The sequence below is a fragment of the Sardina pilchardus genome, chromosome 3, assembly GCF_963854185.1.
Source record: "Sardina pilchardus chromosome 3, fSarPil1.1, whole genome shotgun sequence".
NCBI lineage: Eukaryota > Metazoa > Chordata > Actinopteri > Clupeiformes > Clupeidae > Sardina > Sardina pilchardus.
In genome coordinates this window covers 40,569,365-40,592,802 of record NC_084996.1, presented here as the reverse complement: position 1 = coordinate 40,592,802, position 23,438 = coordinate 40,569,365, and the positions used below count along the sequence as shown (strand labels likewise).

Below are 23,438 nucleotides of genomic sequence, written 5' to 3'. Positions count from 1 at the left end.
ATACTCAGAGACACATTAAACACACACACAAGCAGACACACACTCACACTAGACAGAGAAGCACTCATACACAAAAGCAAGCGCACACATGCACACACTCATTTACATACATAAAAGTTGCAGTAGGGATGGAGTAGGCGATGGAAACACAAGTGTGATTGATATTTGCGGAGAGAATGTGCAGGACTGAGCGGCGGTCATATTGTGTATCGCTTTGCGGTACATCTAGTTTTTAAGGGGAGCAGCGCGCGCGCGCACCATAGCCTACTGCATTGCATTCGCACTGAAAGGGATATTTTACACACGCCTTACGCATGTCCACCGCTTGGCATATGGATAAGGTTCGTTCATTATGCACACCACTCGATGGCTTATAGAAGCTGGCTCTGCTGACATCATCAATAAAATCAAGATTATAGTCAGATCATTCGGCTCGTTATGTCTCCCGCAACATGTCCAAAAATAGCCTTGTCTTAAAAGTGTCGGAAAGAGTACACATCTGTCCGCTGTGTGGAGCATAACAGAAGTTTCAATGACTAGCCTACTTTGCCCATTATGGCAAGACAATTGCGTGAGTAAAGTTAATTTCAAGCAATGTTCTGTTGTTTATGTAGTTGTATAGGAAATTATGGCCTTATTGCAGTAGCTGTCAGCACCGTTTGCATTGTAGTTATTAGCAACGTGGCTAATCGCAATTAGCATAATTTTGGTTTAGCCTTTGGTTTGCATTTGGATTACCAACCAACTAGAATAGATCCTATTATTGTTGGCCTTCTATGTTTTGAATTAGATGTAGCTGGCAGTGCAGCAACTTGCCTTGACAAAAAACTTGTAGGAATCTATTAGGCAATAGTACTTGCCAGAAGTGCTACAGTAGGCATGTAAATTAATTGAACCAATATATTAGTAATAATGATAGAAAAAAAAACACATCATACCATCATACATGTAGCCTAGTAGCTTAAAATATAGGCCTACACAAATAATGTGTTGACATGAGCTGTCGTCTTAAGAGCCAGTTGGACATAATAAATTGCCTATATTTAAAAATGGTATTCCCAGCATTTGTTTGTACTTGGCAGCAGTCATTGTTTTGTCTACATTATTATTGGTGTGCCAATAATTCACCAAAACTTTAAAAGGCATATAGGCTACTGAGTATCTAAACAGCTGGTTTAGAGAGAATTTGCAATTTATTTTGGACAAAAAGAGGGTTACACTGTGTGTACTTTCAAGACATTTCAAGATGCAGTAAGAACAGCAATACAGTGGCTATGGCATACAGTGTATGCTCAAGGTAGGATAGTTTACCAAGATGATGGTTGTGCAGCAACTTTGAAACAGGATAAAGGTACTGTATATCATGACCCCCTACATTGACCGTAGTGACCATATTAGGCCTATTCCTCCAAAAATTTAAGGAGCACAAGCGCTACACTGGCTTTATCCAATGTTCAGATTTGATCTTTTTAAGTTTATGCAAATCAGCGCATATTTAATTACATCATACCTAATTTGCATATTCAAACATTACATTTCAGAAAACTTGTAATACATTTATTTTTCATATTGATCTAAGTAATAAACTGGTGAAGTTTCATAGTGATATCTGCTTGTTAATTTTTTTACCCTATTTACCTGCCTTATATTCAACACATTGGACAAGAAAGGCTTATCACCGGGCACCCTCTTAAATCTTAAAGAGGTACCCATAGTCTACTAGATTCTGCACAAAAAAAAACCTTTAACCTACAAAACCAGGTCTGACCCCATGGCTGCCTGACTAAATGGGCTTTTTGAATGGGCCTGCTGCAGGTGAGAGGACTGAAATCCTAGGATTTTCTTTTATTGTTTTTTTTTAAGTGGCACTGATGCATATATTTGGAAACTAGTTGATTAAAGGATTCTAATGGTGTCACTTATATGTTTCTAGTATGAAAATTCACAAAGATTCAGATGTGTGTTTGGAACAGTTTTTCAAATCCCCAGGGGGGGGGGGGGGGGGGGGGGATTTAGACTCCAGAGGGTTAACTAACCCAGTAATTTCATTAATCAAGTCATTATGGCATTGTTCAAAATCACATTTTAATAATGATGCACTTTTCATCACAAAATACTTCATGTTCTGTATCATCAGATGACACTGATCATGGTTAATAAACAACTTCGTAGATGAATTATTCCCAATCCTCCATATTAAATTCTTGCTGAACATGTCTAATATTTACAAAAGATGTTTTGTAAAAGTAGATTAACTGGCTTTGGGCAACTCTGTTTTCCACAGTCATTAAAAACAACAATATGACAAATATATGTAAAATAAAAAACAAACAAACAAACATGCACAAGTCTAAAACCTCTTTTCACTTCTTATCTGCCTCTTATGCCAAAAAAATACATTTGTCAAAAGCATTTTCAATAGCACCTTTTACATATACTGTAGATCACCTTACCAACGTTTTAGGGAAAAAGGCTGGACAAACACATATGAAAGGGTTTTGATGTGTATCAAATTGTTCATTGCTCTTTGATGTGAGGGTACTCCATCACCCTTTCTTTAAGTTGCCCTACAAGGGCAATGTACTTTCCACATTAAAAAAAACTACAATAAAACAATAATACAAATAATACATCAGCACACTCTCTCTATTGGATTCTTCAAAAAGACAAATCATACATGTGGTAGGTGGTAATGGTTGTCTTCCTGTACAGCATGGTGAGATGACATACTTTTTAGCCAAGGAAACAGACAGGCCCCACTTCAAACCCAAATCGCTGGTTAGGATCCCCAAAGTCATTCAGCATGATGTCAATAATTGGTACTTGATCAATTCGTGGGGTGTTTATCTCCATTACTGTCTTTGAGTACCCTTGTCGCAGCTGAAAGAGGAAATTAGTGCATCAAAATTTTTGAACAGCTAAAATGTTTTGGTAAGTAAAAATCATGTGGCATTATAGTATGGATGTTATATTGCTGGGTGTAAGATTACCGAGCAGCCATCAGAGAGGGTCTTGATGAAGGGATTGTTGTCATAGGACATCTCTTCATCATTGGAGCCAAGGAATCGGACAGCCTTGTCATAGCTATCAGTTTTAGCATCATACCACGCAACTGACTGGTGGCACATATAGGTAAAGTTCTGTCGAGCAGACGAACTTAGAAGTTTTAGGAAAGTCATCTGAACCAAATTGATGGTGTTCTCCGTCACATCCACATAGGACAGCTATGGAATAAGAGAGGATAAAAATTGTTTTATGATGTTTGAAATTTCCACTATGTATCAAAGTATACTTATGTGTACTTCATAAATGTACTTAAATATTTAACATTTCTAGGTATATTGCAATGATACTGGAAACTGTAATGTCAAATAATCTCATAATAATCTAAGAATGAATTCAGTTTTTCATTTCAATGAAGTGGATACATCATCGGTGCTAACAGAGCAGGACCTCAGAATAAATAGCAGGTTTTGGGCCACTTCAAAGGAATGGTTGAACCAAGCGGGTGCCACGGTTCGACGTGGACAGCGTCTTCATCAGAGTCAAACAGTGATGGTTAAAATGTACAGAAACTAGATGTACTGCAATGTGTTACAAAATATGACCGCCGCTCAGTCCTGCATTCTCTCCTCAAAAATAAATCATGCCAGCCAATTTGTTTCCATCTCCTACTCCATCCCCTGCTGCAAATGTTATGTATGTAAATGAATGTGAGCATGTGTGCGCTTGCTTTTGTTTATGTGTGCTTCTCTGGCTGTGAGTTTTCGCCTGCGAGTGTGTGTGGTGGGGGCAATGGGGTGTGTGTGTGTGTGTGTGTGTGTGTGTGTGTGTGTGTGTGTGTGTGTGTGTGTGTGTGTGTGTGTGTGTGTGTGTGTGTGTGTGTGTGTGTGTGTGTGTGTGTGTGTGTGTGTGTGTGTCTGCTTATGTACACATTCATTTATTGTATGGTCCCCCATGAACCAAATTACACAAAACTTGGCACACATTCAGAGGATGTCATAATGATGCGACACTTTAAATTGTGTGCAGTTTTGAACCTGTCAACCAAAGATACCTGTGATTACAATGCCTAATTTTTGATGATTAGGCCTAGGCCATACAGTTCTCGAGATATTCACAGAAAACTGTGTCTAGCCATCTACAAGCCAGGTGGTGTACAGTCACTCCCCCCATGAACGGAGTTCCACAAAACTTGGCGTGCATTCAGAGGGTGTTATAATCAGAGGTGGAAAACTCCAGCTTCAGTGAGTAAAAGTCCAATCATGTATTGGTTCTACCTGTGCACTTAGCACAAGTGATCTCATCAATTAGCTGCTCTACCTAGCTGAAGAGTTGTGCTAGTTAAAATCAACTGGTTTAAATGAATGGTTGGCACAGATATATGGTAGGATGTTTACTCACTCAAAAACATTTCTGCAACATTGAAAGTGCACAGTAGCCTCCATCATTCTCAAATGGAAAAGTTTGGAACAGCCAACATTATTCCCAGATCTGGCCGCAATGGACCCCACGGTCACTTATGAATGAGATCCAGAAATCCTTTTCTTCCACACACTGTTTTGGGAATTGTTGCCAAAAAGTTCAGTCTTTAATTCATCAGACCAATTGATTTTACTTGTCATGGTCTTAGAGTCGTTCAGGTCTTTGGTTACCTGCCTGACCAAGGCCCTTGATTACTCAGTTTGGCTGAGCAGCCAGATGGAGGAAGACTGTTGGCTGTTCCAAACTTTTCATTGAAGAATAATGGATGCTACCGTGCTCTTGGGCACTTTCATTATTTTTTTTTTATCCTTCCGCAAATCTGTAGCTTCACACAACCCTGTCTCACAGGTCTATAGACAATCCCCTCATAGCACTACTAAGTGTTTTCACACTTGGTCCCTTTCAGCCATCTAAACGAACTCAGATCGATGACTCAGCATTTTTTGTGCAAATGTGAACACTCCAACCGTACCAAGACCCCTTTAAAACGAACCGAACTGTACGGTTCGCTAAAAAGTCCGCGGTACAGTTCGCCTAATCCAGGCATTGTGAACACAAAGCGCACCGGGTTCCCATTCGCCTTTTTGCACTGTGGTTTAACCTTCTCCGTTTGCCGTAGCTTGGTCACGTGACCGTCGCAGCCGGGACCCAGGATTCAGTCAAAGATCCTTCATTACTATCAAGATACTGCAACACAATACGTTACTATGGGAGCAAAATGGGAGTGTGAATGTAGTCACTAAATAAACTCTCTCAACTTATTAACATGATAAGAGCAGATAAACATAATTGTGTTTACAGTATTACTGTCTAAAATCATGCATGACACCAATGAATCATTCTATAGGACACGGACTGGATAATTTAATTAGTCTGTGAACCGAGCTAGCTAGCTAGCAAACGGCAGCTTAAAAAGCTATGTAAGTGAATGGCATTAACCATAACAATACAGCTATGCGCTGCCAGGTCACTATAGTTGAAAGACTCCGCTTAAACTGTATACCGTTGCAAGTTCATTGGAGTATAAACTACCCACTTTAACTAATGTCACTAATGTTATTCAGGTAGTTGTCACTTCAAAGAAATTACACTGCGCCGTTTAAAATGTTACCTTAGCTAAGCGGCTAGCTAGCTAGCTAGCAACCAGACAGTAACCGGCAGCAGTATAGTCTGAAGTTAAGTTATTTTCTTAACAGATCCATACGCTAAAAATGACACTATTAGGCTTGAAATGATCGGAACAACTTACAGATTATGACAAAATTGTCCAAAATACCGTCAACAAATCCAGAAATCCATAATGACCAATTTATTGATAACATTCCACAAGTCTCCCATTGACATTAATGCAGCGAGGGCTTCCCCTGGTCTGCATAGGGGAATTCCCCCCAAACCCCAATGCAATAATAGAACGCGGAAATGGTTGAACGTTGGGGCCTCTCGCTCCGCTTTAACCCTCTCTGATTCAGTGCAGTAGGGGTCTGAGACCTCTAGAGGACCTGGTGTGAACAGAAAGAGGACTGAGGCCCCAACAAAGCTTAACTGGACCAGGAAGAGAACCCAGTCCTCTTTCTCATAAACTCACAGTGTGAACTGAGTTCTTTTTCTGTTGGTCCACTTTTTGGTCCACTTAAAGAGGACTGAGTTTGGTTCTTTTAAAGGGGACCAGGTGAGAAAACACCCTTACAACTAGTCTTGCTGATCCTAGACTTACCACCTGACTATAACTGACAGTAGACAGTTTAAAAACAGCACTCACTGATGTACTTATACGTACTGCACTCTACCTCTTTTAACATTTTTCCTAGAATTGTTATGAGATTTGCTTTAAAAAGCTAAAAATACCTAGCCTGGGTTTTCCCATACTGCCTTGCGCGGTGATTTCAATCCCGCTGCTAAGCCAGTCTGGAAACTAACGCCCAAATGTTCGCCTGATGTTGGCGAACCAATCACAGAACATCCGAGAAGTTTCCGTTGCCTTCTTGCGTCTACATTCGACGCCAAAGGATTTACGGCAGCCCTTAGCGTTGCATATGAACGAGTTGGGTGAGCTATGCGTATTTGATAGACATCCGTGGCGCCCAATGAACGGATCTGGGCATTTTTTCAAATACGAGAAAATGAACGTCTGGTTGCCAGACCACGTCTCATTTGAGAAGTGGTAGGCGTTAGCCAGGCTAAAAAATACCATGTTGTAAGCTAAAAAGCATCAGCCAAATGTAACGTAATGTAATGTAATTTTCTCGAACTTGTGGCTTGGTTTTCACTCTGATACACCATCAACTATGAGTGGTGGACTCTAATCAAGTTGCAAAGGCATCTCAAGAACCAGTGATGGGAATAACAGCGTTACTAACGGCGTTAGTTTTTTCAGTAACGCGTAATCTAATTGATTACTCTTTCCATCTTGATAATGCCATTACCGTTACTGCCAAAAAATGTTCTTCGTACAGAACTTTCAGAATCTTATGGAAGTACAGCAAACAAAGATGCACTTCAAATGCACTCGTTTACTCAATTCCAAAGAAGATACAAGTCTTTGTTATTTATGATGATGATGATGATGATGATGATGATGAATTTATTTGTCCTATGCGGAAAATTGTTCTGTGCCATACAGTACATCTGATACGTTTATACAAAGACAGTAGGACAAACAAGACGAAATACAAGACAGGATATACAACTGAAATTCCCTCACCCCACCCACCCCCACCCTACCATACCCCCCACACATACACAACATCAGGACAGAAGACACAGACCCCACTACACATAAATAGAATAATAAAGTGCAGTTGTGCATACTGTGACAGTCCGGCTGGAAAGAAAGTGCATGGTGCTATTTAAAGTGCTGTCCTACAGGTAGCTTATTATTCATCAATGTAATGCTAGTTGGTATAAATGACCTACTGGCTCGATTTGTCTGGAAAGAAGGTGACCTGAACCTCCTCCCTGATGGCAACACCTCATATGCCTGGTGTAGGAGATGGGACAGATCTTCTTTAATCGCTTGACCTTTCTTAAGCACCCTTCTTTCACAGGTCACAGCCATACTGTCTAGTTTTTGCCCCGCAACCTTACTGGCCATGTTGACTATCTTGCTTAATTTGTTAATTCACAATTTAATACTCAGCGCCACCCCTGGTTGAGTTCAACAGCACATACAAAGCCCACCCCATGCTAGACAAGCGGTTATGATTGGTTCCTATGTTTTGGAAATTGCTGTTAATAAAAGAATTGCCAGATGGATCACAGATTCATTTGGATTTACTCAGGCTAGTCAGACTTAATGTTATTACTCGACTCTAAGTTCAATTCAACCTTCATTCTGAGACTAGCTTTATTATAGAAATGATAATTGCATTGGAGCAAAAGTACTTAATGATGAGATTTGAGAGAGAAAATGTATATGATGTACTCAAGGAGAAAAACAGATGCATATATGCTTACAATTTTTCCACGCTTAAATTCGCTGAACCATGATCCTGGAGATTCTTTTGGCCAAGAAGAAATTCTAGCCTGTTTCAGAAACAAAAAAAGTACATTGACATGGAATGATGAACATCACATACATAATACAGTGCATATAACTCACAAAATCACTTCACTTCATAAAGCTATTGTTAAAATACCTTATGCCACAGCTTTGTTAAATTTGTGATTTTGCTGATTGAATGTCAGTTAAAATGAACAGTTTGCCCATAGCTGAAGATACAGTTATTTGACCATGCAACACTTACATACAATTTTTTTAATCTTCAAAAAGAATGTAATGTAATTCTATAAAATCATTACTCACTGCTTGTTTGTTCAAAACATTTCTGTATTCCTTTTGAATTTTGAACACTGGACACAGGCATAAAAACGGCATCAAACGTTTTGATGTGCTTGTGTCCGTTGTGTGTTTGGAAACTGTCACTATGAGCATACCCTGGCACTTTGAAACTGTTCATAAATTCATGTTGATTAAATTATTTTCTGTTTATTCTTAGCGCACACTGACATTGAAGGGACAGAGTAGACAGTGTGATAGATAGATAGATAGATAAATAGACAGACAGACAGATAGATAGATAGATAGATAGATAGATAGATAGATAGATAGATAGAGATAGGCAGATAGAAATATAGGGCCCTGGTATTCATCTTCGATGAGAAATGACAGAATTACAGTTTTTAGGAAATACGTCAGATTACGGATTTGTTTAAGAATTATAGAAACTGTTAACTAAATTCAACAAACTTGCTTGCAAGTCACTATGAGCATACTCTGGCACTTTGAAACCGTTAATAAATTCATGTTAATGGAATTATTTTCTGTTTATTCATAGTGCACACTAGCCTGGCTAGCGCCTACCACTTCTCAAATGAGACGTGGTCTGGCAATCAGACGTTAATTTTCTCGTATTTGAAAAAATGCCCAGATCCGTTCATTGGGCACCACGGATGTCTATTAAATGCGTCTGTGCATAGCTCATCATGGTCTTACTTTCTACCCTGTTCTATGATTGGTCGCCAACATCAGGCGAAAATGTGGGTGTTAGTTTCCAGACTGCCTTATAACCAGCAAGCAAATAACGTTGTAAGGATCTAAATTCCCAGGCTGAGGACATTCATTTCAATCATAAGTAAACTCTTCATTCCCAGGCTGATGACATTCCTTTCAATCATATATGGACTCTTGATTAGCTACTAAGTGTGGGCCTATTGTGGACCTCCTGTCACATGTTTGTCCAAAGTCCTCAGAAGTCAACTTGGACCAGGAAATGTAACCAAATGTATTGTCATGTCTTGATTGATTTACTACGGTGGCCCTGAAGTGCAAAACACAACACAAATAAGACAACACAACACAAAGAGAGAAATCACGGCCCCAAAGTGCACAACACAACACAAAAAGAGACAACACAACACAAAGAAGAGAAAAAACGGCCTCGAAGTGCACAACACAACGGCAAATCACACAACACAACACAAAAAGAGACAACACGGCCCCGAAGTGCACAACACTACGGCAAATCACACAACACAATACAAAAAGAGAAAACACAACACAAAAAGAGAAAACACAGCCCCGAAGTGCACAACACAATGGCAAATCACACAACACAACACAAAAAGAGACAACACAACACAAATAAGACAACACAACACAATCAGAGAAACCTCGGCCCCGAAGTGCACAACACAACGGCAAATCACACAACACAACACAAAAAGAGACAACACAACACAAAAAGAGACAACACAACGGAAGAGGTAGGTACCTTCGGGCCACATGAATCGTTGCTGATTGGACAAAAGAACTGGGACTCGTACGTACAGCCCGCAGAAAATAGCATGCTGGGTCTTCACATGTCCATAAGAACCCATAATGGAATATCCACGTTGTGTTTTATTCATAATATGTTTGTAGATGTATAATCCAACTCATACAAAAGCAACAAGTTATGAAACAAAACATCTGACTGCGAATTGAAATCAGGAAGTAAAACAGCTTGTAACTCTGTCACCGTTCTAGATACCGTCATATACCATATATGGTAATTTTCGTGAGATTCCCCTGGTTACCGTGGTAGCTACCCCACATGTCTTTCTGCGACGAGATATTCGAAACCGGAGGAGATTGGGCAAGAGAGCTGTCAATCAGACTCCCCAGCTTTGAATGACGACAGCACTAGTCAGCCACATGCCTTGTCATTGAAAACCGGATAATGTTGAAGCCAAAGGGTAGACGATTTCAGTGATATGCGACTTTACTTTATAAACCCTAGTAAAGTCCCCGTAACATTCATTAAAAGATGTAAAGAGACATGCAGGCTGAAATAATTCGAAGATTTAATGGTGCATAGGCCTACTGACAATAAAACTCTTATTACACAAGAACCCCTTTGAGTAGAAGCATAATATTGGTGTCAAATGAAAGCTAACATTCTGGAGATTGTATTGATATCCACACTTGCATGACACTGACTGTCATGGAATCAAAGAAAAATTATAACTTCACACATTAATTTGCTTATTTAGCAGTTCTTTTGTCCAATCAGCGACGATTAATGTGGCCCGAGGGTAGGCTACTTACCTCTTCCGTTTTGGTTAATGTCGTTGTGTTGTCTCTTTTTGTGTTGTGTTGTCTCTTTTTGTGTTGTGTTGTGTGATTTGCCGTTGTGTTGTGCACTTCGGGGCCGAGGTTTCTCTAATTGTGTTGTGTTGTCTTATTTGCATTGTGTTGTCTCTTTTTGTGTTGTGTTGTGTGATTTGCCATTGTGTTGTGCACTTCGGGGCTGTGTTTTCTCTTTTTGTGTTGTGTTGTCTCTTTTTGTGTTGTGTTGTCTCTTTTTGTGTTGTGTTGTGTGATTTGCCGTTGTGTTGTGCACTTCGGGGCCGTTTTTTCTCTTTTTTGTGTTGTGTTGTCTCTTTTTGTGTTGTGTTGTGCACTTCGGGGCCGTGATTTCTCTCTTTGTGTTGTGTTGTCTTATTTGTGTTGTGTTGTCTTATTTGTGTTGTGTTTTGCACTTCAGGGCCACCGTAATTTACTCAAGTGGTTTCACTACAACTAGTAGTCGAGTTGTTAAAAAATGGCAGGGGGGATGGTGGATTTTAAAATGCACATCTGGAAATTAGTCTTGCGGGGGGTATGGGGGTCCTCCCCCAGAACATTTTTAATTTTTAAGATGCAATTTCCTGTATTCTAGTCCATTTATAGCGTGACCTGCTGGACATTGGCAAATCCTACATTTCTTCCAATTCATGTACATTTTATGTGTCACTAACATTTTAGATCATGTCTACGTCGAGTTGCTAAAATTGATCCCAGTTCAGAGTAACATTATCACTTAAATATACTAAATATCTATCAGATCTGAATTAGTGAACCAGACATCAATTAAATAATGCATTCAACGATAACTTGTTATAATTACCAATCTAGCCAAGTTAAATGGAACCAACAAAAAAAGTTGAGACTTTTTGCTTTCACTCTGGAATTCTACCACCATACAGTAGCCTAGAACAGAAACTTTAATTGCCACACTGACAACAATGTTGGTGGGATACTTTGTTGCTCAGTCTTACGTTCTACCTTTAAAAATGCAAAACAAAAGCATATTCTTTGTGCCTAGGCTACCTGCACAGCGGAATAATAATTCTAAAGATGAAGAGATGCTCAGACGTTTGTCTCTTCAGCCACCTCGTGACATTGTCTTTTGCAGAACCGCACACTACAAAACTATTCTTTCGTGTGAGTGAGGATGCATTCATACATCACTCAATAAGATGACCTAAAAAGTTGGACAACATTGCGTTAGCTCCCCATGAGCCACTACGGTAGCCTATCTTTTCCAATTACATTATGGCAAGTTTGTTCAGAAACAGCTGGAGTGAACACCTAGCTCTCGCTAGCGGGCTAGGTAGTAGGTACCTTCACTTTAGCAAACAAGGGAGACTGGGCGTTTCAGGTCGCTGATTGCCGTGACAGTAGGAGGAGCATGCCCCTCGTCCTCAGTATTTTAGCCTCGATGTGCGCAAAAGCTAAATGTTGAAAATGAAATAGTGGTGATATTCCCACATTCATTGAAAAATTACAGGGGATGGGGAGGGGGATGGCCGTTTCAGAGGGGGGATGATTTTGACCATATCAATTCCGAAGGGGGGTGCCATCCCCCCTCATCCCCCCTCAACTCGACTACTGACTACAACAATGGTCTCAGTTTCACCCACAGTACTCATCATGGGATCTCCATTCATGTAACCTCTATCACTGTGTGAACCAATCACAAACTTTGTAGCCTATATAAGGGTAGACAACCCATCATTCGAGGAGTCTCTATTAGCTAGGGCTCCCACACTTAGGTGTGTAGTCATCTTTCTCTGAGCTGGTAAAGTATGTTTCATTCTCTGACTGTTTTGTATCTTAGCCTGAGTATTTCCTGAACCTGTTTAAGTAACTTTCACACTTTGCATTTAGATGTACTTCTGTAATGTATTGGATGACTAGCTTGTACCTGTCCAATAAATTTGTTATGCTGATCCAAGTAGCCACTGTGTACTTATGCGGCTGTGTCCGGTCCCAGGTAACGTGCTAGCGTAATGGATGGCTAGGGTTTAACTACCGCCGCCGTAGGAGTTAACCACTGGAAAGGGCAAGCTGTCTTTGAAATTGACTATAATATATGAAGCAGTGGGTCGTTTTGTTTACGGGGTCTGCATCGAGTAATTGCATCCTAGACAGTTGTGGGTCAGCACGTATGACAGTATAGTGATCCGAGTCAGCGGGGCAGCCCCTGAATCCTTTCTGGAACTAGTAACAATGATTACGTCGGGAACCGCCCGAATTAACCGGCAGTGGAGGAGAATAGGACCCTCAGCATATTCCTGACAATACGGTGTCGGTAAAAATGACAGGTGAGCATACACAGTAAACAGTAATGGTCAGGCCCTTATGGCCCACATAAGCCTGATCCCGGATAATTCATAATGTTACTTTCGAAGGCACCACCAGGCTCACCAGCCTGACCCCTGAGAATAATGTTACTTTGAACTAAACCTTTTCATATTTGCCGGAGTCAGCTTTATTAGGATTCAACAGGGGTTATAATCAATTAATGTCTCAAACAGCGCGCGGCTGCTTCACGGATTTTCCTTCGACCGCTTTCTGTTCCCTCATTGGTCCAGATAAGTGACGTCTTTACAACGTCCTGCAACTTTAAGTAACGTTAGCTTTTCGTTCCCCTGTGGTTAGTTTTTCAGTAACCTACTAACAACTTTTAGAGAATGTTATCTCCAGGTTGTCAAAAAAATGAACGTTTCCCTAACGTTTTTACAACTAAAAAAAGAAACGTTATATTATGGTTGAATCCCAGCAAGCAAATAACGTTAGCCGTTGGTTCTCCTGTGGTTAGTTTTTCAGTAACCTTCTAATACCCTGGAGAGAACATTAGCTCCAGGTTATCAAAGTTCCCCGAACATTTTTACAACTAAAAAAAGAAACGTTATATTCTGGTTGCATTTCTCTTTTCACACAACGTTGCTACTTAGTTGTTTTTTGGTATCTTATTTGTATAACCATATAGAACGCTATTTCTGGTTCTGTGCTTGGGTTATTGTTGATTAAAATCGCCCCAGAGTTTCTATGAGTTCCATATTGCACACGGCCAGCAGCCACACTGCAACTTAGTCGGATATATTTGTTGCAAATTCGACATCAGTATAGGCCTATTCTATTCTTCCCCCCTCTGTTGGATTGATATGCCTACCAGAGCATCTAACTAGCAAGAAGGGGCAGCTAGCGCGAGAGGTTGAGAGGAGCTATTTCCATCATCTCGGGTCCGTGAAAAAAAGCAGCCAGCTCTGGTGTGTTGGTGTGACTCTGTACCTCGCTAACTTTAAGAGATTTGGATAACAGATGTTACTCACGTAGGCTACTGGCTGTATGGTATCGAATCATGTTCTTCACATCGTTTTCCATGCACTTGTTCCCTTAAATCCAATACAAAAAAAAACAAAACAAAAAAAAACACTGCTACAGGGTAAACCGGATGGAAGAGCTAGCTAGCCATAGTCCCTAGGCAAACAAATTCTGCCCTGCAGTCAACTCTCGACTCGCACTGGTTTCATTTCATTTGGGAAATTCAGTCTTTCAGAATGTCAACAGTTGGGCTGAGCAATCAACCCAATCCACCAGCCAGTTTGCTTACAAAAACAATTGTCTGTCGCAGTGCGAGTGGCTCCGGCTGTCCAAGTTATAGCCTACGAGATTACTGTTTTGTTAGTTTATAATAACGTCAAGCTGGGCTAATATTTAAGGATCTTTGGTCGTATCAACCAATGTTAGATGTGCATGTTTGTCGACTCCACACACAGCAACGGGTTGACTCCGCCTTCACCTTGACACCGCCTCTGGCCCGACCGTAGCCCCGATTTGGCCCGCAGTTAGCACCGCACCAAGAGTGAAAGCAATTAGCCCCGGCACGGCACGGCTGACTCGGCTTTGGCCCGAAGGTGTGAAAGGGGCTAGTGTGATAGAGATAGATAGATAGATAGATAGATAGATAGATAGATAGATAGAGATAGGTAGATAGATATACTGTATAGGGCCCAGGTATTCGTCTTCAAAGAGAAATTACAGAATTACAGTTTTTAGGAAATACGTCAGATTAAGGATGATTTGTTCACGAATTATAGAAACTGGTAAGTAATTCAACAAACTTGCTTGCATAGTGCTAATCATCCTCACCATTGTCAAACTCTCGAATGAAACATAAAGTCTTATTTCAATCTGCGGTTTGTGTTAATGTTAATGTTATTGTCAATTTGCAACTATGATAAACCGTTTGATGCTTCATGCTCGTCTTTTTCGAAGTACAGAGCGTTGTGAGCATTTTCAGAGAGCCAGATTGAATTTACAAACACTCCATAACAATCTGTAACTGAATATTGCTACGCTAAGCTGAGTGTTGCAGTCTGTAGGCAAAGGCTACTATGGATTTCTTTAAGAATTTCTGAAGGCTCGTGAAATGTTTGTTTCTCTTCATTTCTGTCAAAGGTCACCATGATCATTATGTACATGGAAAAAAGCTATAAATAGCAGTCATTCAGTCTGGACGTCATACTCGCTAGAATTAAATGTTGATATGAGTTGTTGGTTTGATGAATAGCTAATGGTAGGTTTCCATACAATGAAATTTCGCATTGCCATCATTGAGGTTGAATGGAGGCAAAATCCCCTGATTGGTTGAAATTAGAGCGAATCACCAAACAAAGTAGATGAAAGTTTAACTTTATGCAAATGAGGACCACTCAAGGACCAATCAATTCAGCATGTTTGTGTTTGGAGGTGGGAGTTACAAAATAGTCTGACAAAGATGGCGGAGGCTACCTGAGCTGTAACACTGTAATTTAACATTTAACACTGTAACATTCTAGACGAACATTCATACTTGTATCAAGAAGGATCACCTATCGCTCACTGCAATTCAGCATGGTTTTATGTTGGAATAAAATGGATAGGATTCTCAAAGATTCTAGAGCACTTGGCGCAACATATCACTGGCTAAAAAATACATTGGATATGTGGAAGTACGTTCTCTTACACTGTGGACGCCATAAATTCAAGTGTCGTCACAGAGGTTTTCTACCATGGTAATCCTATGGTGCTTATCCTAAAATGTTACTTAACATATTGTTTGAACTAACGCAGTGAAAGTTTGAGTTTGCAATGTCATTCAAAATAAAAACTTGATTTACATAGTCTGCAATATGGGCTGCAGCAAGATCAAATGCAAGATCTTAACATTAGGTCAGCAGATTATCTCCCTAATTAATGACAGGTGCAAATAGTAGCCTACACTCACATACCGTATACAGCCAAAACCTCTCCTCGGGGTTTCCGGGCTAGTTCACTCATGTCTGCTCAGATAAGAGAGAATCCCTCAATATTAAGGAGTTTTGGATATCCTGGTGTAGCCACGTTTCTGTGAATTCCATCAGACTTGAGGTATATACACCTCAAATCGCCATACACACAACAAATTCAGGCAGAAATCGGTCTGACTGTGCTAGCAGTACATCTCGGGTATAGGTAACAGGTGGTTGAGCCTCTATGTCCGTAGATAGTGTTTGGCATAATGTACAGAGTCCCCCCATTATTTTTGCCATGTCAACTTCAACACATTGCTGCAGTGCAGCAACACTTTCACATACAGACAATTCCATAAACACAGACAATTCCACAAACAGACAGACACTTGTAGTGGACCATGAGCCTGGGTCACAAGCAGAGCAGCGCCACTGGAGGACAGTACATGCTTGTGCATATAGCCACTTCACTTTTCTCACTCAAATGTGACATTATGAATTTGCTGCTCTCTTGTTTTGAATGAATGGAATGTTCGTATCAGACAATTCAACGCAAAAAGCGAATAAAGCACCTACGTGGGGATGTCCTGTGATATCACCGCTTGTGATGACTCATTAAATATTTCTTAATTCAAAATTAAGAAATAGTTCAATTTAACCGATGTCTGAATACAATAAATTAGTAGAAGTTGATAGGAAATGAGTGTGTGGTAGAATTGAACCTGGCTGTGGGCCAATACTGTACCAAGTGTGGTATGGGTGCTGTTTCTTGAGCCATGACTTGAGCCTGTTTTCCATTTCACAAAAGGCTGTTAAAATCTGAGCTAAACATCCAATCAAATGGACAGATGGAATGACAGGGTGTTCTTCAATTGGCAAAATGAAAAATAATTTGAAAATTATACCAGAACCAGTAGCTTTTTAAAATGGGCAAACTGTTGTACAGGCTATTACTGTATGTCTTTAAGGCTCAATTATTTATTATAATAGAAAAATTATCACAGAAGATTGAGGTAATTTCTATCATGCAAACTATTATTAAGTGACATTTACCCCTGTGGACTTCCTGTCGGGGTAGATGCAAGTTTCACCACCTGCTGTGAAATTACAGTAGACCTTGAAGGAATCTCCTGTGCATCCCATGTTTGGATCAATCCAGTATTCACCTGTTTACAGAAAAAGGTCATACGTTATGAAATGTCCTTTACAGAAGCATGCCTTAGGTGTTAAGGCTTAAAAAGTGCACTTGCTTTTCAAAATGAAATACATCACTACTTAACATTGTTCACAGGCCTTTGAGATCTAGGCTATTGAATGTACTTTAGAGTAATTCCCAAACCAATAAAAAAAGATGCTTTTCAGACCAAAGAGCTAAACTACTCAATTAAAAAAAAAAAAAAAAATACACGCCTGTGTATTTCCCTCCTTTCATTCCTTCAATGGGTAAACTGGCTGGCGATTGGATTTCGGCCTGCAGCTCAGGCTAGAAACCTGCACATTTATCTCCTCTACTTCCTGTCCACGTTTACTAGAACCAATCACAGATTGACTTACCCACCAGGCACACGCTGCTAAATCCTGCTGTATAAGTGATTGTGACTGGTTCCCCCGTACCAGTCTGGCCTACAGCGCAAATTAACATTTGCCAAGAAGTTCATCTGGGTCCTCCGGGGCAAATTAATTATTACATTTGACATTTTTTTATTATTATTTATTTTATCTTTTTTTGAAATTGGGTATATGGGTATATAAAAATTGGCTTGTAATCAAAGTAACTCAAAGGGGTAATTTGGAATTTTATCAATGTAAATGTCTGTGTTGACAGAATAATGTTAGAAATAAAACTCAATGCATCTCAATGGTTGCATTACATTTTGAGGGACTATTTTCTCAGCAGCGACATAATTTTACTTTGCACACTCCAGTCAGGACACCTCGGTGATATCAGTCTGCCGCTGCCTTCTGCCACTGTACTACACAGAACACAGTATAACTATTGCAATGCAATGCAAGGCTAGTTGCAAGGCTAACACACTGATAGTCTGAGGTTATAATTTATTTGCCTCATGTGCTCTCCGTTCCAGCAACAGCTTTGGATCTTTTAAGAGGGGTCTTAAGGCATATTTATTTAATATGCACTTAGTCCTTTGAGTTTGTGATGTGTTATGGTTTGTATAATAGTATTGTTTTGTTATAATTTGTCTATTGATAGAATTTGAAATTTATTTTGCTATTGTCCTTAAATTTAGCCATACCATGCTTTAGTTATTATTATTATTATATATAATTAACTGAGTGACTTATTTGATTGCTATTCTCATTTCACTGTTTTATTTCTCATTAGGTTAGTGCTTAAAATTATTGTTTTACTGATAATATTACTATTCTCCCTAGTTTGTAATTGTTCACTGTTAATTTAATTTGTATTGTTATTTATTTGTATGTCGCTTTGGACAAAGGCGTCTGCTAAATAACCATAGCCATAGCCATAGCCATAGCCATGTGTACTGTTATGTGGGCAAGACTGTTTTTAGTGGCAGGCGAGCACATACCGTCAACAAATGGCAGTTCCAACCATATTACGAAGATACAAACAGTTTCAAAATGTGAGGCTATGATTAATTATCATATACAATTTGCTGCCCATACCACCATTATTTTTCTATTGTTGCTGGTTTCAATAGGATGTTATAGTTTGGTAAAAATAGAAATATCCTTGCAAGTAAAACATTTGAGCAAGACCCTTCTGTTTTTCCCATATACAATCACAATCACAATTACACAACTGGCTCCATAATCCAAAAGTAAAAAAAAAAGTTCAATATCATACCATCAGGGAAGTCTGGTTGGCTAATTTGCAAGTCTTTACAGGTCCTTGCAGGGTGGTCCTGGGTACCCAATGGAAATTTAATGTGCTCAACATTCTGTTTGAGGCTCTTTAGCGATTCAAATACATTCTCCAAGCCCTCCTGTCCCTCAAGACCATAGTCCATCACGCCGGCAGCTTCTCCATCTCCTTGAACATCAGAGGATCTTCTAGTCTTTCCTGCAGATTGTATGGGCAGGGGCTGAATAACATCTGCAGCCGGACCCTTTATCAAATAAATATTATAGATACAAAAACATTAGAGGCAATCATCATAACAGTTTCTGGCAATATGGAGTTTTTTTTATCAAATGAATCGTACTGGTTGGTGAGTTAAACCTTAAACCACAACCTACAGTATTTGCATTATAATTTTAAAAAAAGTGTTTTTTACCGGAGGACCAGGGGGTCCAATCATGCCTGGCTCTCCCTTCTGACCAGCAGGACCCTGAAAGAAAGCAGTGTGACATCGTCCCTTTAGAGACAGAGGTTGATCTTAATATTAACAGAATCTCATGAAATTGAATTATGTCACTTACACTTGATCCTTTGGATCCCTTAGCTCCTGTGGGTCCCTAAATAGAAAGAAAATATTGGGTGAGTACTTGATTTGAAAGTGAAGATCTAGCCTCTATGAAAAATAATATCATCACTGTCTGATGAAAACAACTTACAGTATCTCCACTTCTGATGATTTTGACTTTTTACTATGAATAGAATGTACACCTTCTCCTCTGTCTACAGTTAGCTTTTTGTATCTGAATGACTTATGAAAATATGTTATTTCATGTCATCTATTTTGTACACCCTCCACTAGTAGCAGTGTTGAACATTAATTGTTCATAGACTATTTCGTTCAACTGCAGAAGGAGCTTCTATCAAACGTAGCAGTTTGAACTACAACGGTGTTTGAAACCTCTACAATGCAAAAAAAAAAGGAGAAAGGAGATTTCTTGGAGTAGATAAGTGCGAGTGCAGGGACGCTAAAAGACTAAAGTGGGAAAAGTGATTGTAAGCTTTACATTTTTTATAACTAGACATTTCGGCAAGGTGTATTCAACATCAGGAAAACCTGAGCACATACAAACCGTGCATTCATAGTTTGGCTGGTCCTGCAACTTATAGTCAGGTGTACTGTAACTTAATTAAGTTAATTAAGTACATTTTCATGTACCACATCAGCATCTTGTAAATTACTTTACAATTACTGTCGGGCCCTCCTCGTTGGCCGCCTGGGTTATCGCCCGGCTCGCCTCAGCTTGTCACCATTCACTCGGTCTTGGATTTTGTGAAATAAATTTCTGAATAAATGTGACCGGTGTGACTTGTATATGTTTTTTCCTCCTCAGGACACATTTCCTGACTGGTGCAACTATGTAGGCTAATGCAGCATGACTATTCTAAACAATTATTAAATAGATACTGTTTTTTTTTTTTCATTTCCTGAAAATTACAGATTTTGGACATGTTATTCATCAGACAATGACGATATAATGCTGCTTTTACAAGCTGACCAACTTAAAAAAAATGTACACATATAAAATATTGGTTCAAAAGACTTAGATAATAACAACCACAAAGTACTGTACTTAATACAGCTGAATTTAAATGTAACTACATGAATAATGCCATATGGTCCCATATATGTATGTGTTGATGTTAACTGTCTTGACATATAATGGTATCTGTAATGTTGGAACAGAGAACATCTTACAGAAATACCAGGAGGACCAGGAGGGCCAATAGGACCAGAAGCTCCACCAAGACCCTGTGAAACAAATCAATCAATAAATCTGTACCCTGGGAAAATGTGTAGTATGCCACATCCTCAGATTTGATAAACATTAACTATGTTAGTAATACTATTCTATCTGGGTTCTAACCGAATGTTACGTTTTGACATCAGTGAAAAATATCATATACAGTGCCCTCCATAAGTATTGGAACATATGCTCAAGTTGACTATAAAGAGGAATATATATATATATATATATATATATATATATATATATGCGTATATAAATATATATATCAAATATAAATAATCTTTTGGAAATTGATCTTAATTTGAAAGAAAATGAGGAAATATCCAACCTTCAAGGACATCCATTTTCTTTGTGAATGAATAATGCATTGTAAATAAATAAGCGTTTTCCTTCAAATACAGGGGTATTAAGTAATTAGGCATTCCAATAAGTATTGGAATAAGTATTGGAATGCCTATGTTAACCCTATTTGTCAAAATTCCCATAGAGGCAGGCAGATTGTTATTTTGTTTATCTTTTAAATGCCAGTTATTTCATGGATCCAGGATACTATGCACCCTGATAAAGTTCCCTTTATTCATTCACAGAGAAAATGTATGTAGTTAAAGGTTGGATGTTTCCTTTTTATTTAAGGCAGATCAATTTCCAAAAGATTAGGATTATAATCTTAGGATTATCTCACAATTATGACAGGTTGTCTTATCTTTTGGTTTTGCTATAATTACTTACAGGCTCTCCTTTTCCTCCTGCTGTCCCTTGTGCACCAGGTAAACCACGGTCTCCCTTCTCGCCATGCTCTCCTGGAGGACCAATCAACCCAATCAGACCTGGATGACCCTGGGGATCAAGAAATAATCTAATTATGTCTTATTTTGACTGAAATTACTAACCATAACCAGAAGGCTGAATCTAAAACTGTACAATGTTCTGATATTGAGTTGTGATAGCCAAGACCAAGCACAGTGAAGGTAAAATTATGTTGATAATCATATTGCTCATAGCACATAGCTATTTTATGCAAATATCCATCCACTGCAAGCATACAAATGTACCACAGGAACCTTTGCCCTCATTAGGGTACGTTCAGACTAAGCGTCTTTTTCTCAGCTGCCGGCGTCTGTTTTACATTTTAACCCTATGGAGACCGTGTTTTCAAAAAAGTTGCCGGCTTCTTGTAAAAGGCGACGGCAACCGAGAAATTTTCAACTTCTAGCGGAAAAACCCCTTACGTCATGCTGTCTTTTTTACAATTGACCAATCACAAGCGGATTAACGAGACCTGTGGTTTCCCATGACAACAGGTAAAAAATGGAGAAGGTGACAGAACATTGGTCGAGAGACTCGTTTTAGAACTAGTTCTAGCTGCTAGGTGTCTGAGCTTTGGGAAATGTTTGACATGACTTCACAACTTTGCCATAACATACTAAAAACAATAGTCAACCCCATTTTTTTTATTTCGCGATATTTTGTGTCCAGACGTACGTTAGTCACTTTGCCTATCGCAATAAAAAACGCTTCCGGCTGCTTTCGGAATAAAAACGCTGTCAGATTTTTTTTCAAAATGATAAAACGGTCAGCACAACTTCTTTTGTCAAAAAAAGACGCTTAGTCTGAACGTACCCTTACTGTGAGCTCTTTAGTTTGAGTAGTCTAGCAGTAGGCCTACCTGAATCCAAACTTTCAAAAGTTCGCCTGAGATCTCAAGGTCTTCTTTATCTCTTACCTATCCCTAATTATCTCTGTGACGGGGTGCATACCCTGATTGTTCAAGCAGCAATATAAGGCAAAGGTCTGGCTCTCCACCTGAGACCTGCCCAACAGGGTTGATCTAAGAAGCTGGTCCCAAGGTTTGTTGACACTACAAAAAATAAAATCTAAGCAAGCTTTATTAATCATACTAAGATCGCCTACACTACAAAAAATAAAATCTAAGCAAGCTTTATTAATCATACTAAGATCAAAAACTCTATTTGGTATTATTCTTTAGCTTGAAGAGACTTGCCCTGTGCTTTCTCAAAAGATCATTTTGACTTAATTTAAGAACTCTTTGACTTATTTTATTTTAAGGAGTTTCTAGAACAAATTTGCTTAATGCACTAACAGACAAATTTGCTTGCTTTCAGGATGAGATGTCTTAAAATGAGTCAAACTCTCCTCAAATAAAGTCAATTTATTTTACGAGAAAGTGTTATGTACAGTTAGTCTCTTTATACTGAAAACAAAACTAACCAAATGTTTTGATCTTGAGATAAGACACTTGACACTTGCAGTGTAAAAACGATTGTTTGAGGGTTTTTTTTGTACCGACAGTACTCAGTGATCTTGAGAAACAGAGAAGTGGAAATTCACTCTTTAATAATGCTTGGTTAGATTTGATTATATAAGCCATTTTGTAGTTCTTCTATTTCTGTTGTCTTTCAAGGTAAATCCCACTTCCCATGCTTCTGGTCCCTGAGATCTACTGTCCTCTTACCCCATGCACTGAGCCCCACCAACGCCAAATTGTTTAAGGAAAGCCAGTATTCTGGTGGACACGTCTGGTCTGCAGGTCCCTCCAATCACTAATAGGAAGGGAGAGTTATGGACCTGAACAACAGTTCTGGGTCCCAGCCACAGTCATTCTCTGGATCTAAGCCCTGCTTTCCACCGCACACAGCCAAGCGCTCTGGTGGGAACTTAAGGAATCATTCCTAGAGCGGGCGACTTGTGAAGTTCTGGTGCTTTGCACATAACACCATTAGGCCCATCTGCTTTAATAGACTGTTTGAATGTCTCAATGATCCTATTATCTCAACTGCTACCTATTGTCTTACCCTCACTTCTGTCAGCTTCCAGCGTTTGTCACCCAGAGTTCTGAGTCTACCTAAGCTAGCAATGTTGGGAGTACCTGAAGTCTGGTGTTATTCTCAAGTCCTACAAGTCCTGTTTCTTTGTCGCTGTCTTTTTTAAAAACTTAATTTCTT

General features: G+C 39.3%; 1 protein-coding gene across 1 annotated transcript in view; it reads right to left on the bottom strand.

Annotated features, from left to right (window-relative positions):
• Positions 1-2,068: 2,068 nt before the first annotated feature.
• Positions 2,069-23,438, bottom strand: part of LOC134077594 (collagen alpha-1(XI) chain-like) — a 270,154-nt gene continuing 248,784 nt past the window's right edge. Inside the window, exons 59-67 of the mRNA XM_062533297.1 lie at positions 21,205-21,312; positions 20,424-20,477; positions 19,249-19,284; positions 19,104-19,157; positions 18,674-18,935; positions 16,897-17,009; positions 7,939-8,007; positions 2,991-3,224; positions 2,069-2,880 (exon numbers count right to left, since the gene is read on the bottom strand). Coding sequence (XP_062389281.1) covers positions 2,734-2,880; positions 2,991-3,224; positions 7,939-8,007; positions 16,897-17,009; positions 18,674-18,935; positions 19,104-19,157; positions 19,249-19,284; positions 20,424-20,477; positions 21,205-21,312 — 1,077 coding nt within the window. The 3' untranslated portion in view covers positions 2,069-2,733. The remainder of the gene's footprint in view (positions 2,881-2,990; positions 3,225-7,938; positions 8,008-16,896; positions 17,010-18,673; positions 18,936-19,103; positions 19,158-19,248; positions 19,285-20,423; positions 20,478-21,204; positions 21,313-23,438) is intronic.